This window comes from Gigantopelta aegis, chromosome 3, assembly GCF_016097555.1.
Source record: "Gigantopelta aegis isolate Gae_Host chromosome 3, Gae_host_genome, whole genome shotgun sequence".
Lineage (NCBI taxonomy): Eukaryota > Metazoa > Mollusca > Gastropoda > Neomphalida > Peltospiridae > Gigantopelta > Gigantopelta aegis.
In genome coordinates this window covers 68,269,454-68,287,176 of record NC_054701.1, presented here as the reverse complement: position 1 = coordinate 68,287,176, position 17,723 = coordinate 68,269,454, and the positions used below count along the sequence as shown (strand labels likewise).

General features: G+C 34.2%; 1 protein-coding gene across 2 annotated transcripts in view; it reads left to right on the top strand.

Moving 5' to 3' along the window:
• The first annotated feature begins 1,331 nt into the window (after positions 1–1,331).
• LOC121368927 (mediator of RNA polymerase II transcription subunit 13-like) overlaps positions 1,332–17,723 on the top strand; it is a 60,701-nt gene continuing 44,309 nt past the window's right edge. For both annotated transcript variants that reach the window (XR_005957532.1, XM_041493688.1), the window contains exons 1-2: positions 1,332–1,541; positions 6,294–6,543. Coding sequence is in view for 1 of the 2 variants with exons in the window: in XM_041493688.1 (XP_041349622.1) it covers positions 1,473–1,541; positions 6,294–6,543 (319 nt within the window). In the remaining variant the exon portion in view is untranslated. The remainder of the gene's footprint in view (positions 1,542–6,293; positions 6,544–17,723) is intronic.

Sequence of the window (17,723 nt, the reverse complement as noted above, 5' to 3'; positions counted from 1 at the left end):
ACACGCGCGCACGCGCGCGCACACACACACACACACACACACACACACACATCGATTCCCGTCAGTTCTTTCTCGTCCCAGTCAGTGCACCACAACTGGTGTAACAGTCATGGTATGTACTATCCTGTCTGTAGTATGTTGCTGTTGATCGGAAAGACAAGCCCATTGCGTTGCGGCAGCGGATTTCCTCTCTTATTAACTGTGGTCATTAACTACACACACACACACACACACACACACACACGGTGTGCGATTGATCCCATCGGTGGGCCCATTGGGCTATTTCTCGTCCCAGCCAGTGCATGACGACTAGTATACCAAAGGTGAGATGGTGCATATAAAAGACCCCTTGCTACTAATGGAAAAAAGGTAGCGGGTTTCCTCTCTGTCACACACAAGGGAGCACAGCTTTAATATACCAAGCATGAAATGAAAATTAGCATTCCATCACTGAATTATACCTTGCCCCCACCGTAGCCCATGAACAGTTACATACATACATATACAAACATAAAATCCAAAACAAACATACATACATACATGTATACATACATACATACATACACACACACACACATACATACATACACACACACACATACATACATACACACACACACATACACACATACACACACACACACACACACACACACACATACATACATACACACACACACACACATACACACATACATACATACACACACACACACATACATACATACACACACACACACACACATACATACATACATACATACATACATACATACACACACACGCACACACACATACATACATACACACACATGCATACACATACACACATATAAATTACTATACATGTGTATGTACATGATATAAACGTACGTATTACACAACTTACTAATAAACTAAAGGAAAATGTAGGGATTTCCTATCTGATACTATATGTCAACAATTACCAAATATTTGACATCCAATAGCCGATGATTAATAAATAAATGTGCTCTACTGGTGTCATTAAACAAAACAAACTACACACATACACGCGTGTACACACAGGTATGTACTGTGTAAAAACAAAGTGAGAATAGAATAACAGATTAAAGCACATATTAATATATTTGTAATATACTTATTAATCAATTTAATATATTGTATAAGAAACGGTTACATACACCTACAGTATTAACATTAATATTACCGAGGTGTAAACTTGATTGCAATTTCTAATTAGCATGCGTGAGATGCACTGAAAGTGCTGGTTGAGATAACAGTACAGCTCTAGATCGGGGGCACATGACTGGATTGCACCAATGAAAAGCATGGACCCTTACCGCCTTGTTGTTCCCAGCGAGTCGCCATTACTGTCGCCATATTATGCGAAGAATGTATTAATTTGTGAAAAAAATCTAGGTTCATTATAAAATTGATGTTTTAGCAGTAAATTTGGATACCCCAGGTGTTTTTCAGAACATGGAGTGACTATGAGTCACCCAGGTCCGACTGGAAACGGTTGCTCACTTGAGGATTGTTACACAAACTTGTTTGCTTTGGTAAGACCTGATTTTAAATCGTGCTATCAAAAGTTGTCTTAGTTGATTATTGTTTGTGCGTAGTAAAAATCACATGGGTATTGTACGTTGAAACAAGCAGATGTGAAACTAATCATTAAAGCACTATGACTGCAAATACTTTGTAGAATGATTGCTGTTTACAGTAAAACAAAAATGTCACCTGTTTTTATTTTTTTTACTGACCCCATGCTTCAATATCTCCCGACTGTCATGTCCATGACTGTAGGCTAAGCTCTGCTGTTGGCATGCTTTGATATTTATGGTGCACATGTCTTCTTGTTAATAATTTATATTTGTAGCAAGTAAGTTACATTGTGCATGTACAGAAAAAGAAACATAAATCAAAACATGACAATCTGCAACTCCAACATCCAAGACAGGGTCCATTCAAAAATTATATAGGTTTCTGTGATTGGTGTGGATGTGTATGCACGTTTCTACCAATCTTGGATTGCCAAAACCTTTACATCTAGATTACTTGTTGTTAATTGATTCACATTTTCTCAGCTGTAACAAATTGAAGTATATGTATTGCAATTTGTATTCATGTGTATCTTCATTTTCCAGTACCAGTAATGCCATGCTTTTCAAATCTTAAAATTGGTCATATGGACTATACTGCGTATGAAAAATAATGGTAAAATAAGGTATCATCGAATGTAACATATCTTCTAGCTACTTGTACAATAAAGTGTTGTGACTGCATTACTTGTTAATTAAATTACATTGATTTTGGAGGTGTTTAAGTTACTTTAACTCTCTTTCGCCCATTCTTAACTAAGCCGAGATGCGAAGTATTGCCGTTCATATTTATTCTCTGCTAGTCGGGATGTGACTGGTGTTCATAAACATGACTCAACGTTCACATGAGTTGCATGTACAGTGCTGTCCGGTGTATCGGCGCACCTAAGCATTCAAAGGCCATTTTCTATGTGAACACTGTGAAATACTTAATAAAATGTGTCTCTCACCAATGAAGCAGTGCATAATCTGAAATACACTACAAATTGGTTTATGTCTGTAGTAAATAAACATTTTAAAATGGTGCATAAATATAGGCACCCCGTTGTATCCAAAACGATTTGCATGTCCGGTGATTCGGCGCAGTAGATACTAGATGTGGATTGTTGACCCTGCTATTTATAGACTGCCCATGACCTCATTTTCAGCCCTAAACGCTACACTATTGTCCCAGAATTATTTTAGTACTTTTTTGTTTTGTCTTGTTAAAAATATTACTATGAAAATGAACGATCACACATGACCCATCTCATGATCAGTTTCGGAATCGTTTTCTTGAGTGGCACAGTACTGCAGATGCATACATGTTCATTGTCATGCATGGCTAAGATGCCTACATGGATTTTATTTTTCTCGGATAGATTGTGCACACACGTGGATCTTATTTCGCTTTTATTTTTTATAACAATGTGACAATTGTGAACTGAAATGACTGTCAAGGTGTAAATCTTTTGTTTTGTTTGCATTTGTCTGTGTTTTCCTTTTCAGTTTAAATAAAAATAATTACATTTATACTGCGGGAAAGGTGTTTTAGACTGGTTTTAACATTCTTAATATCAATAAGGCTGATCTACTTTGCGTTTATATACACGAAAACAGGTGAATGATTTATTTTGAAATTATGATATAATTATTGATAATTCTAATATTTTTTTAATTACACCCATAACAAATATGTTGATACTTGATTAACCATTGAAAAAAGGAATTGAACTTTAATTCATTAAAAATACAGTGTCCAGTATTTATGTCCATTATTCCCGATAACAGTGGTTTTCTGACCAGAATTTTTTTTTAAACTCGAACTACGATTCATATTACAATATTTGGTAATTTTCGTTGTTGGTAAAACGATCAAATTTATTATCAAATTAGCTGTCACAATCAGCTATCGATCCCTGAAAATGACCACGATGTGCAGCCATTGTTATCAAGTGAAAATACTTGCGCCGAAAACCACTTTTTGAACTCAAAATTTCAAGGTATTTTCAATTGAAAAAATCAAAACAAAAGCCACCATTTTGAAAAAAAATCATTTTTCTTTAATTATATTTCCGTTTCCGGTGAGTGTCATGTGCAAAACAGCGGGAAATATGAATTGGGGAATGCACTGTATACAGTGTACAGTATATCGACCGACGTGACGTCGGGCGAGATATCACTCGCCTGCAGTACTCAGAAGGTTAATTAAATAGTAAGCAAGCAGGATTGAAATGTAGTTTTTTTTTACCAATGGAATAGTGAATTTTAAGTAACACTATCCCATAAAATGGCACAGCAAAATAACTAGGCATGTACAACACTGCTTGCTAACCAGTTACCGTATGTTACGCTACACAAAACAGCACAATGATCAAACAAGTGTGACGCACTGTATGCAGCAATGAGAACTAGAATCAAATGTATCCTGCGCATTAGTTTCGTTCAGTAAAGTTGTAAACATTTTTTTAAATTCTGTTGAGAATAGCATATGAGCCCGGCAAGCGAAGATAGAATAGCCGCATCCCAATTTTGTGTTGTATTGCAATTTTCATGACGGGTTACTGGAAGATTTGATTTTCTATTCCGTTTTAAAACAGTATTTTTGGAATAGTGTGTATTTCAATCCCTGGCAAAGATCTATGCTGTTAATTATTCCTTTACTTTTATAAAGCAATACTTTTGTTTCATCCGCTTGATGCAAACACGGGGACTTGTTATAGCCCAGTGTTAAATAAAATTCTCGTTGGTAGGCCCATTGGTTTTGTTTTTTGTTCCAACCAATGCATCACAACTGACATCAAAAGGCACTGTGCTATCCTATCTGTGGGATGGTACTTGTAAAAGATCCCTTACTACACGGAAAAATGTAGCACGGTTTCCTCTCTAAGACTACAAGTCAAAATTACCAAATGTTTAAAATCCAATAGCCAATGATTAATAAATTTATAAATGTGCTCTGGTTAAACTAAACAAACTAACTTTTACAAATATAAAATGTATGAAGACCTACAGTTGTTTAAATATACAATGCTGACTGGGCTTAAGCTTAGGAATAATTACTAAATTAAGCAAGTTTGAATCATTGTTTTATTTTTCAAAATATTTGTAGTGAAAAACAATGTGTTTTAGATGGGTTAAAAACCTTTATTAAAAATGACCTTCCAAGATTGGGGTATTAAAATAGTTTATCACTGGTTTTACAGCTCATTAATCAATTATTACCTCTTTCACATCCCTATTTTTGTGTCAACAAGTTAATGTGTTTCGTCATCTGAGGCCATGCAATCTGATTAAAAAGTAGCTCTACTGGTAGACCAGTAGCTCTAACAGAATTGGGTGGACTCCCCATGTCCAGGTGACATTTCATCTAAAAATAACAATTTAAATATCGACCAATTACACTTTGCCTTTTATAGTGTTATTCAGGAGCATACAAATTCTAAAAATATCAGGTGAGACTGTTATGCAATAGGCAAACTTTTTGGTCTATTTCAACATTAAAAAACATGGAGGAAATTGCAGCAATAAACTCTGGATTGTATACTAGTATAAACAGATTTTATGGCTATACCATCACAGGTTTTTTTTTCCCCGCCTGAAACAAATTTTATATTGAAATTAGTTTCCGTCATACTTTGTAATTCACCCAGATCATTTCGTATGCCATCGGCATAATCCCGATTGTTTTCAAATTCTTTTCAAATCATTGGCATGATTTTGCAAGTAATTTTTGATTGGTCGAATGAAAGGTTAACTGGACATGAGCTCCAACGGGCTGCTATTAGATCCACAGGTAATAGTAATTAACCAGTGGAGCTAATTTTAATTAGATTGGAGGCCATGGTCATTGATTGTTGCATCAGTGTGATCATGTTTTTGATTGCAACTCGTGTTGGTGTGTGGAGTGTACCTCACTCTTTCTCTGCTCATTGTTTGTTGTATGATAAGAGAGGAAGTGAATAGTGTTTGTTCAGAGAAAAAAGAAGAATAAATAACCTGAATTGATTGTCAATAAAAGATTACCGAGGGAGAGACATCCCCATTATTAATGCTCACTGAAGCATAGCAGAGTTGTAATAATACTTTTGTATGAAGAAATGGGATGGTCAGCAACATCCATCTGAACTAAAACAGAATTTTGTACTCTTGAAACTGAATCCACATAGTTCTGTTGATTATCCTCTTAATTTTCCAATAAAATTTGTTTTCTATCAATGAACTTGTTTGATAATTTTATGTTTTATGGGTATATATTTATTTAAAGGTATGCTGTTTGCATTTCAAAGCAAGAGGCAACAATTGTGCAACTTGGTGATTTCCCTAGAAATTTGGCATGGCATGATAGACCAAACACTTTTGGAGCATTTTCGGGGCACTTGTTTTTCATTAAAAATATACAAAAATTAATTAAAATAAACATTAATGTAATTTATGTGCTTGCTTTAATAAATGAATGGCAAAAGATATAAAAGGCATGTTTTATTCATTTATAATACCTTTTTGGGTGTTATATAAAGGCCATTTTAGAATTAATTACTGAAAACGGCTTGTTTAATCTCAGGCAGCATGGTGCTGATTAAGGCAAGATGGTGCTAGACTATTGAGGCATGGTGCTGCACCATGCTAAAACAAGCTAGGGAAAACACTACTTGAACTTTTGACACTACACTTTTCACAGCATCTATTTTTAATTAAAACAAAATTATAAATACTTTTTTTGTCTTTCAGACTGACCTTTGTGGCATAAAATGGCGTAAACTGGCTGTGTCACCAGAATGTGTTTGTGTAGAGCAGTTAGAAGATCCTGTGCTGGTTTCCTACTCCAAGTGCTTACAGTCGGGTATTCTGTGTGTGTGGAGGCGAGTCCTGCGCAATAGTGATTTCAGGTCGTCAGAGCATCTCAGCAAGGAACTATGGATATTTTGGTATGGAGACGAACCTACTGGTTTAGAAAATCTGCTATCTACTGATCTGAATGGTAAGTTTTTAATCAATCTTTAAACAATTTACTTACGATTTTTGTGTATATGTTTGTGTGCTGGCATATACATGTGCACGTGTTCGCATGCCAATAAATTTTGCACAATATGTATTGCAATATTTTTCTAGCGTATCAGTGTATTGCACTTAGTTATATATTTTGAAATTTTATAGATAATTTGGCGAAATTGTTTGCTAACCCAGAGCTAGCCCTGATGTATCATATTCATAACAGTGGCTAAACAAATGGGGAATCTTGTGAAGTAGTTATGGCCCTTCAACTTAGGAGATAAGAAAATTAGTTTTTCCTGGATGTGTTTTTTTCACAATGCCTTGAGACACTGAACTGACATTTTGCGTATACAGCTTTATCATGTACTGTTACAGACTTCCATGGCATTTTACCAATTTTTCTCAGTTATAGCCCTTGAATTTAGGAGATAAGAACTTGTTGGGCCCGTAAGGGGACATGTATTTCTTTAGCAGTACTCATCAGACTGTTTCAAGTTATACAGAATAAACATGAAATTAGAGCACTTTATAAATTCTTATAATTGAAACCTGGTCTTTACGATAGACTGGTATATATCGCAATTCAGGTTCCTGTATCACAATAAGAAAATTTTGGCAATATGCATCACTATTTAATGTCATCTTTTTCATCAGCTTTGCAGAAAATAAAATATGGATAAAACTTACAATTTGCATTTTATCGTTCCTGAAAATGAGGAATTCTTGATATATTTGAAATACTGTTAAAAATGAGATAAAAAAGCAAACCTTGCTTGTTTAAATCGAAAAACATTTGTTGCCAGCCCTCTTGTTACATAATGTGCATGTTTAATGCATCTTTTTTGATGTTTTTATATTCTTAAAAGATAAATGACTTGCAAATTTTTAACTTGTTTTCATATGAAAACAACATGTTACACGGTTTGGTTTTATAATGTTTATTTGAGGCCAGCTGCTCATCAACTTCTGTAATTTGGTATAATTTTTCTGTTAGAATGCTTAGAACTCATTTCACTGTGTGAATGGCATGCCCTTCACATGTCGCAAATGGGATGAATTCTACCTCATACAAAACTGGTGTTAGCATCTATAGGAAAACAGCAAAAAATTGTTTGTTTTTTTAAACAAGACTGTCAATATACAACAAATATTCAAAATGTTTTTTTTATACATTAAAAAATCAAGCAGAAATCACAGGGCTCGAACTTAAGAATTTATCACCCACAGCAATTAAAAAACAAATTGCCGCCCGGTGAATTTTGAGTATGCCGACAGCAATTTTTTTTTTTTTTTTTTTTTAAGTGACTAAGTTTTCTGTATACATGTACATGTAGTCAACTTTCTTCAGTTTATGTCAATAAACTTCAATAAACAAAAATTTATTATAAATGGAATCATGGACTACTAGCATCTATAAGCTAACATTTAATTGAACCTTATTAAAATGTAGTTCAGTTAAAACGGAGTGTCGGTCTGACATTCACGGGTATTCATTTTGCTAAACTGATCAGTTTTAATATTATTTTAATAAAGATTTTAAGATATCTGAAAAATAATAAAAATATTTTTTTAAATGATAGCCTACTATGGGATCTTTCCTTTTTATTTCCATCTTCATGAAGTGAATTGATCGCATTGATATTGCCAGCTGATAAAAAGTAATTTCGTTTTTGTAAAAGCAGTGTATATATTATTTGGCACCCAAGATAAATGATTTAAATAATGAAAACTAACACTTTCGTTGTTTTTATAAGCAAATTAAGAAAACAAATTAAACGTTTCTAATATTTTATAAAGAATTGCTGAATAAACAAATGACAATAAGTAAAAGTCATCAGTTACAACCAATTAAATCTGGAATTGAGGATAAAATATCAGACACAAGTTAGTGGACACACAAGACAGAATGACCGTTCTGATCACATGACAAATTTGACACCAAATAAGTGGTTTTTCAGTCGGAGCTTGCCGAAGTGATAAAAACGGACTAGTTCCATTGAGAGGTATTAACAGGTTTTTGAAGGGGTGGAGGGGGTCACTTAGGCTTATGGTGAGGCACAAAGTGTTTTACACGAGGGCGCGAAGCTCGGAGGGTTCCGGGGCATATTGAAAAAAAAGAGCCACCATTGGGAGGGGGGGTCGACCGACCCATCGTTGCTGCTGTTAAGTTCGAGCCCTAAATCAGTTAGTAATTTTTATTCAAATACTGAATTCAATGATTCTGTCTGATCTAAACACATAATCCTGTCTAGAAAAAATTGGTAATATATCCAAGCATGAAATTCTGAAAACTGCATTGTAGATGAGAAGAAAAAGTATATGGCTGTTGGAATAGTCACTATTACTATAAAATCAGTTAACTTGCATGTATCCTGTAAAACTTAACTGTTTTCAAACACTTGTACATATATACCAGACTGGTTCAACTACTCATCTTTTGATAGGGATATTTAAAAAAACCATAATGTCAAATAAACCAATGTATTTATTGTCTTTAATGGATGCCATGTAATTGTAGTAATAAATTACTCGGGTTTTATTTCTAAACTTTGACTTGACACCCATGGCTATGACTTCGGGAAGTTTATTGTCGTTTTACAAACAAATTTGAATTTTAAGCTTCATTTAAAAAGCATCTAATAGAGAAATAATAAATATGCATGTACTTGTACTTATTCAAACTATTTTGCATTCTGAAATGTTATGGGGGAGGCAATAGGCGTTTGTCGAGGGTTACATGACTTTCAAAATATCTTCATATAGTGCTTAATAGTAATAAAAAAAGAGTTAATTATTTACATTTAATTTGGGAATTTCCAAAATTGGGAACAAAAACAACATGGCCTTTGAGGAATGGGGGGTGGGAATGGTGCCAATTATTGGAGTCAAGAAACAAAGGTGATAAAACCCTGTAGTTGAATACATTTAAGATGTGCACAAATTATTTATCATGACATATATTTTGTATATCCCTAGCCAAAGTTGAGTAGTATATATATCAATAATGCAGAATGTAAACACAGCATTGTGAAATGTACTGCTGGTCCAGACTATGCATAACTAAGCATATGTTCACTACATTGTACTTGGCATTGATCCCAAGTTCTGTCTGTTGTCAAGTTTTATTAAATATGAAGTAATACAATCAGATTTAAAGGTCCATGTTCCAAAGAACATTTTGGTTCAGTATCTGTTCGCGATTCGCTACACAAACAGGGCTTCAAGAATTTTTACAAAATCCACTAGCGTGGATCAGTGTTTAAAAAATTAACTAGCCATGAGTAAAAGTTCACAAGCTCTACTTTTCAGAGTTTTCTTTAATATTAATAATCGGATATGTCGCCCAAAGAAGGAGATAACGCTTATAAACACTATGGTGGGTGTGGGGACAGGCTATTCATATGTAAATAAAATAAACTTAATTGCAATATTTGACAACTTTTTTTCACTAGCTGTCGGGCATGGCAATAATAGTTATTTACTAGCCCAACAGTGAATATCACTAGCCATGGGAGTAGGGCTACAATAATCTAAAAACCCTGACAAGTTTCAGATATCATTACATAATTTTAAAACATTAAACAGTAGTTGCTAATCAGTTTGCTGTGTTAATCGTACAATATTGTACGATAGTTCTGCCTGATAGTATTTTGCTTTGAATATTCATTTCAGTGGATACTTCTGTTCTTCCAGTGTGTTTCTGGCATGTTGCTTTAAGTAATCGAACCTTTCTGATTAAGGCGAGCTATCACTCTCGCTCCCTATTCAGGGTTTCTACCATAGGTTATGAGGGCAAAATTGTGCATAATAAAATCTTTTGAAATTAATATATATATTTTTATAATTTTTAGACAGATGATAGTAAGACAACTGCTGTTTAAAATTTGTCAAAGTACATGAAATGCAGTGTCCCATTTCAACCCCATATCCACCTAGTAGGGGGCACTTATGGCCTGTTTTGTTTTTAATTATGTACCTTCAAATTATTCTCTGGCAAAAAGCCTGTCATAACTCCCCTAAGACTAGTTCATGGAGAGTAATTTTCAGATCCCCATAGCATGTGAATTTATATGATATCAATCTTAAATAGCTCTCCATAATCTAACTTAGCTTAGCAGAGCAATTAATCGGTCCCTTCAAATTGTTTTATAGTAAAGTCGGTCATACAGGTATCACATTATATTTTGAAGTAGTATAGTTTTAAATATGCTGAGAATACCGTTTCTTAACTGTTAAAAACCACAACTCTATTATCAACCACAACTAGAAGAAAAAATACAAAAAGGCAAGAGGCCATCAATAAAAACAATTGATATATTTCAACACCCTTGTTGCAAGTCAACAGATTACTTGTGTGATGATTTCAAGCTTTTTAACCCACACACTAAAGTTGTAAGGTGAAGGGTACAGCTAAATTTGAAGTGACATAACTTGTAAATAGTCAGTGATACAGATCAGTAGTTTTTAACCTGGCGGCATTCAAGGCACCCTAGACTTGTATATCATATTCCACAGCACCCCTATCCCATTGCAGTGTGAACATACAAAACAGCTGTAAAGCAAGAAACTATAATATTACTTAATTGCTATTGTAGGATTTTTTACTTCAATGCAGAAAATAAATGGTAAATGGGACCATTTTCCATTTCAGATTTTGCCAAATTCTGTTTTCCATCCATTTTTTTTTTTTTTTTTTGAGTTTTGTTAATGTCAAGCAATAATTTTAGTTTTTCTACAAATAATGTGATGTTCTATACAAATTACAAATACGCCTGAAGTTACAAATGAAAATTAAGTTTGCCAGATGAATGCATCACATGATTTAGTTATGCTTTTGAATTACCAATTTAAAAACACACCCAAAAAACCCTCACATAAAAATAGACAATTACCAGAAATCAACTATTTATTCTTTTATGCTCATTGGCGTATGAAAAAAAAAGAAGCATGTTTAAACTGAATTTGAAAAGCCCAAAGTTTGCCATGCTGAGAAAAAACAAAAAAGGCTTTATAAATAATTAATAAAAACACAAACAGGATCATATTTAATTTTTTGCTTCTGGAACAAAAACCTTAAATAATACAAAGTACCAACATGAAGTGATGTTCACTGACAGTAAATTTTATGTTTATAAATGGAGAAATAAATAAACTTGCGTACTACAGCTGGACCAGTGGGATGCCTTTGAACCGTAATGAATGTAATCAACATTATAACAAGATATATGCATAGCCTATATAAATTTATTTGATCATAAATTAGCTGCTCAAAGAATAGGATTGTTACTACATTACAAACAAGTCAGTTTATTATAATAATCTATGTCAGTTGGTTTGGGATCATATCAAAATTGAATGATGCCAAAAGAGACAAAATTATTTAGTTTTATTGGAGGGGGCTTTCCATTTATGTAATTTTTTCATTATTATATTTTCCCATCTTTGTCTATTATTAAACCAACATTGGCTACATTGCAGCCATTTAAAAAGAACTAAAATTCAACTTGGCCACATTGTTTGTTCAGAAATGTTTATACATATGTTGGTTAAGCCAGTCACAAAGCTTAGCTCAGTACAAATCCTTTTGCACAATCAGAAACTTATAACCATGTGCATTTCTAGGATATAACAAATTCCCCCTCCTCCCAACAACAACTGGCACAGTAATCTAGATATTAACAAGTTATATTACAGTCATGTAAATACAAGTAACCGTGTTAGACAAATGTTTGAGAAAGTCGTTAGCCCATGCAGTGTCCCATGTATTACACTAATACAAATGATAATGTCCACTAGACCAGACAAAAAATTAACTAGCTAGGACCAAGGGCTAGTGGATTGGTCAAACCCTACAAGTATGGCAGATCAAAACATTCATTGTACCATTTACTACTCACTGATTATGTGATTACACTTTTGCCTTGTATTCTAAACACACACACACACATACACAATATATGATTAATATTACGTTAACGACACCACTAGAGCACATTGATTAATTAATCATCGGCTATTGGAGGACAAACATTTGGTAATTCTGACTTGCAATCATCAGAGGAAATCCGCTACATTTTTGCTAATGCAGGGATGTCATTAATAGCCGGCACCCGGCGATTTTTCGCCGGGTATCGAACTTCCAATAAACAATGTTTGTCGACTTTTTGTTGATTAATGGCCGCCTATAATTTGATTTTCACCTGCTATTTTTATTTTTTAATGACATCACTGCAGCAAGGGATCTTTTATATGCACTTTCCCACAGACAGGAAAGCACATACCACAGCCTTTGACCAGTTGTGGTGCACTGGTTGGAAGGAGAAAAAATCCAATCAGTTGAATGCATCCACCAAAGTTGTTCGATCCTGCAATGCAAGCACCTCAAGCGATAGAGCTAAATCACGCCCCATGATTAATATTAAATGCTCAACTTATTTTAGATCATTGACACAAACTACAGTAACACAACTTTAATTTAATACATAGCCTGTCCGTTTCTTGTTAACAAATTTTATAAAATACAAATGACCCATCTCAATCCCAGTCCTATTACTATTTTTACAGGGCTGCGAAATTGCACTCGCCCCTTCACTCGAAGGGGTAAAACAAACCTACCGGGCAAATAATTATCAAAATCCACTAGCCTGTTGGGCGACTCACAATTTTTAGTAAAACTCTGCTGACGAATGGTTTGTTTTATATATGGCAAATAAAAGTGGTCATAAGATTTGAGGAAACACCTTGGGCCAGTGATAATATTTGCTAGGTAATTGGGGTTTTTTAGTAGCCCGGCTGACTATTAAAAAAAATTATAATTCCATAGGCCTGTTTTTGTTAGATGTTCATATGGAGAAGAAAAATATGTGACTGCATTATTACTATATTAGCCCATTCAGTTTGTCTCGGAAATATTAAATATCCTTTAGTTGATATATATATATATACACACACGCACGCATGCACACACACACACACACACACACAGATATATATCAAATGAAATGACATTCCATCAGTGAAACTTACTTGTTGGTGAATTTTGTGAGGATTTGCCAAGTGACATTCACCATTTGACCTGAGCCAGATAAAACCGATATCTTAGACAGAAACCAGTTATCCACATAACACAAAAGAAGTATTTGGTGTTGGTGTTTTGTGTTAGGCAAGATGTGTATGTATGTGTGAGGCGGTTGGTTAAGTACCACTGTGTTGCAACTTCACTGTACCATCACAAGTGTGTTTACAAAATGGAAAGTGCGATGTTCTGATAGCCTAGCCTAGCCACGCTTGCAGCTGGACCATTCCAAGGTAATCAATTTCAAGATGCTGGCGAGGAGCAATTGGCTTGAAAGCTTCATTCATGTAACCCTGTGTCAATCCGTCATTGATTTTTTTTGTTTCCTTCTTACTGGCCGGTTTCTAGCTCTGCATTAATAAACATGATACAGTTTTCAGTGGCTGCTGATCACTTGTTCTTCAGTGAGTCCAACGAAATACATCCATTGGTGTTGTTGTGGCAACGGGAGAGTAAAACATTGTGGATAATAACATGCAAATGAGAACCAGGTGTCTTCATCGTCATTGCTTGTTTTAACAGCAGTGGAGTATGTGTTTTAATTTTTGAATCTTGTAATTAGTGCAGTATATGCTATGTTCTACCTTACATACATTCTTAAGTTCTTTGAGCTGTGGAATTTTGTTCCTTAAATATTCTAGAGGAAAATACTAAAATTTATTACTATTTACAACCGTGACAGTTTTAATCTTATTAAAATAAAGTTTGGATCCTATCTATATTGCAAAGAAGAAATTTGTCAGTGGTGCTTCAACTTTTATTACATTGTATACATATAGTGTACTCACGTGGCCACTTAATGTTATCTCAGATATATAGCACACGATACAGATTGACCTATCGTGCATAACACGGGTCTAACTAATTACATAAACTCCATATATGTGTAAGATATATATATGATTTATTGCCGTTTGGATGTGATGAAAACTGCTGTGGAGTTTGCATTTACTGGCAACAAGCTTTGAGGGTTTACATTTACTAGCAGCAAGCTGAGTGAGTGAGTGTGAGTCTGAGAGTGAGGGAGAGGCAGAGGAAGAGGAGGGAGGGAGGGAGGGAGGGAGATTGAGAGATTGAGATTGATTTGTATACCTTTTATTTTTTACTTTCTAAAATAATTTTCTTTTAATGTATAAATGTGTAGTATCAGTTTCCATTGAGCTCTTTAAAGAACATTATAATTAAAAAATTTTGTTTATTGTATTCAGCGACTCAGTAGCAAATAGTCATATATGCAGTTTTGTTTTATGGTGGGCTGAAATGCTAATAGTGTTCAGTTGTGAATAATATTATAAAGATGTAATAAACAATCTTTCCATAAATACAGTGATGTCAGTTTGGAAAATATGCATGACAGTACTGTGTGGTCCTTTAGATGGATTGACATGTGCTCAGAATCGTAGATCTCTATTTGGAGAATTAATTTTTGTCTTCCTCATTTAGTGAGTAAATATTGTATAGGCGAAATATACTCGTCCGTCTTTTGTAAAACACAAATCACTAGTGTTTAAGCAGTGTAAACATATGTAGTAAACACCTTTTAAATAAAAACAGGTGGGTTTTTTTTAATCAAGTCTGCCTGGTGTATGTTTGTTTTTGTTTTGGGGTGGGTTTTTTGCTCAAGCTGTAAAATAATTGGTTACTGTCTTAAGATATTGGCTTTATCCTGCGAAGGTTAAAATTGTGAATATTGTGAAGCCCTGCTGAGCGGCATTCATCATTTGACCGGAGCCAGTTAAAGCTGATATCTCAAGACAAACCAGTTATCCACATAAAACAAAAGTATTAATAAATGCACTGAACATTTAATTCACAGCTTCATGTTTTTTCACCTTTTGAATGTCTCGTTGCCAACAGTATCTATACACCAAAACAAAATAGTTCTTAAAAAAATAATTGTTTTAAAAATGAAAACAATCAACTAAACAGCAACTTTCAATGTCACAACATTCCTTTGCTGATCATAATTTGTGCAAAAATAGTTCTGTCCCCCTTTTTTTTTTTTGTGTCAGTTAACGAAAATAGATAAATTTATCTTGTCATCATACTATATATATATATATATATATATATATATATATATATATAGTGACTGTAGGATAAATATTTATATGTAAATAGCTCTACCAATTGTAGATTAAAATACTAATAAACAACTATTGAAACTTTAATGAATTAAGTAGCATTAGTTACATGTGTACTTAGATAAACAATACAAAATAATGTTTTAATACATTTTCACTTGACTTTTGGCATCAAATTAATATTATTTTTAACACTTCTTTTCCCACTGTTTTGTTTGTATGTAAAATCTTAACTCCTAAGCATTGTTACTGATCTGCCTACCTATCTGGTGTGAATTAATATGGCTAACATGACCTTAGAAACAGCTCCATACTTGCTTGTAGTTTCTAAACGGTTTTTCCCTTTGTGCTGCATTACACATACTGTGACCGGCCTCGGTGGCGTCGTGGCAGGCCATCGGTCTACAGGCTGGTAGGTACTGGGTTCAGATCCCAGTCGAGGCATGGGATTTTTAATCCAGATACAGACTCCAAACCCTGAGTGAGTGCTCCGCAAGGCTCAATGGGTAGGTGTAAACCACTTGCACCAACCAGTGATCCATAACTGGTTCAACAAAGGCCATGGTTTGTGCTATCCTGCCTGTGGGAAGCGCAAATAAAAGATCCCTTGCTGCCTGTTGTACAAAGAGTAGCCTATGTGGCGACAGCGGGTTTCCTCTAAAAACAGTGTCAGAATGACCATATGTTTGACGTCCAATAGCCGATGATAAGATAAAAAATCAATGTGCTCTAGCGGCGTCGTTAAATAAAACAAACTTTACTTTTTTTTACACATACTGTGTAGCTGGTAAAACACTGGCTTTGATCAGTACATTCTCAGTACACTGTCCTCTAATAATAGTAATATATGGTGGTTTCTTCATTTGCCCCCAGGCTGGCTGGTGTGTGTGACCGACTCTGTGTGTGTATCACTTGAGGCAGGGTTACGTCTGTGTGCAAGTTACCTACTTGTGTGTTGATGACAAGACACATTATAAAAACAGTTTTAGAAGTGAAAGCAAGTTTTTATTTTTAAAATATTTTTTTCATTTTGCAAGTAGGTTTTGACATTAGGGTTTTATGACAGTTGCTAACTGACGTTTGTTACTTCCGTCAAACTTTATGTAAATAACTACATTGTTGTCAAATTTAAGTAAAATGTAAATATATTTATTTTTCAATTTTCAACAATCAAAATTTGTGATCATATATTTATGTTCATTCCTGAACATGGAAAAGTGCATTCCTTGCTCCTAATTGGTAGAAATAGCTATAAATAAGTTGTCATTAAACAAATATTCCTTTTCTTTAACAACTGATGTAATGTTAAATAACATTTTTCAAAAATATTATTCATTTTCAATGTTAGCTTTTAATATCAACAAAATAGTGCATTACTTATTCATGGTTTATTTTTTACATTATTTTTTATATGTATATATATATATATACATAAGTGAACCGAAGATGAACACTTTTCTTATTGTAATATATATGATAATGACTAATTGAAAAGCTGTCGAATGAAATCAGCCTCCAGTGTGGTGTTCAGGCCTGCTGTTTGTAAAAATGTGAACATGTTGACCTATTTAAGTGTTGACAAGTGTGTGACAAGGGACCTGTGCAGTCTCTGTTTGCTGTGTAGTGTAACCAACTGCTCCTGCTTGTTTGGCCATGCTTCGGCTTTTGTTTCAACTGAATTTTCCTTTTTTTTAAAATCTTTATTTAGGCTGTAAACTAGACTTATTAATGTTTCATTTGTGCTGGAGTCTATTGTAAATTGTCTTCTAAAAAAATATATCTGCTGTTAGTATGTGTTGGTGATGTATTAAAAGTTCATAACTCTGTATTGGTTTCCTTTGTAAACCTGTTTATTCTTTAACAGCAGTCGGGAAACGGGGTCATTTCTAGTGAAAAAACTACATAGAAAGCCAAAGGCTGTGAAGTACAGATAGGTCTTAAATTTCCTGTTTTAACTATTTAGTGCCACTGATGGCAGTCATTTATTTTGTGGCATGCAATAATGCG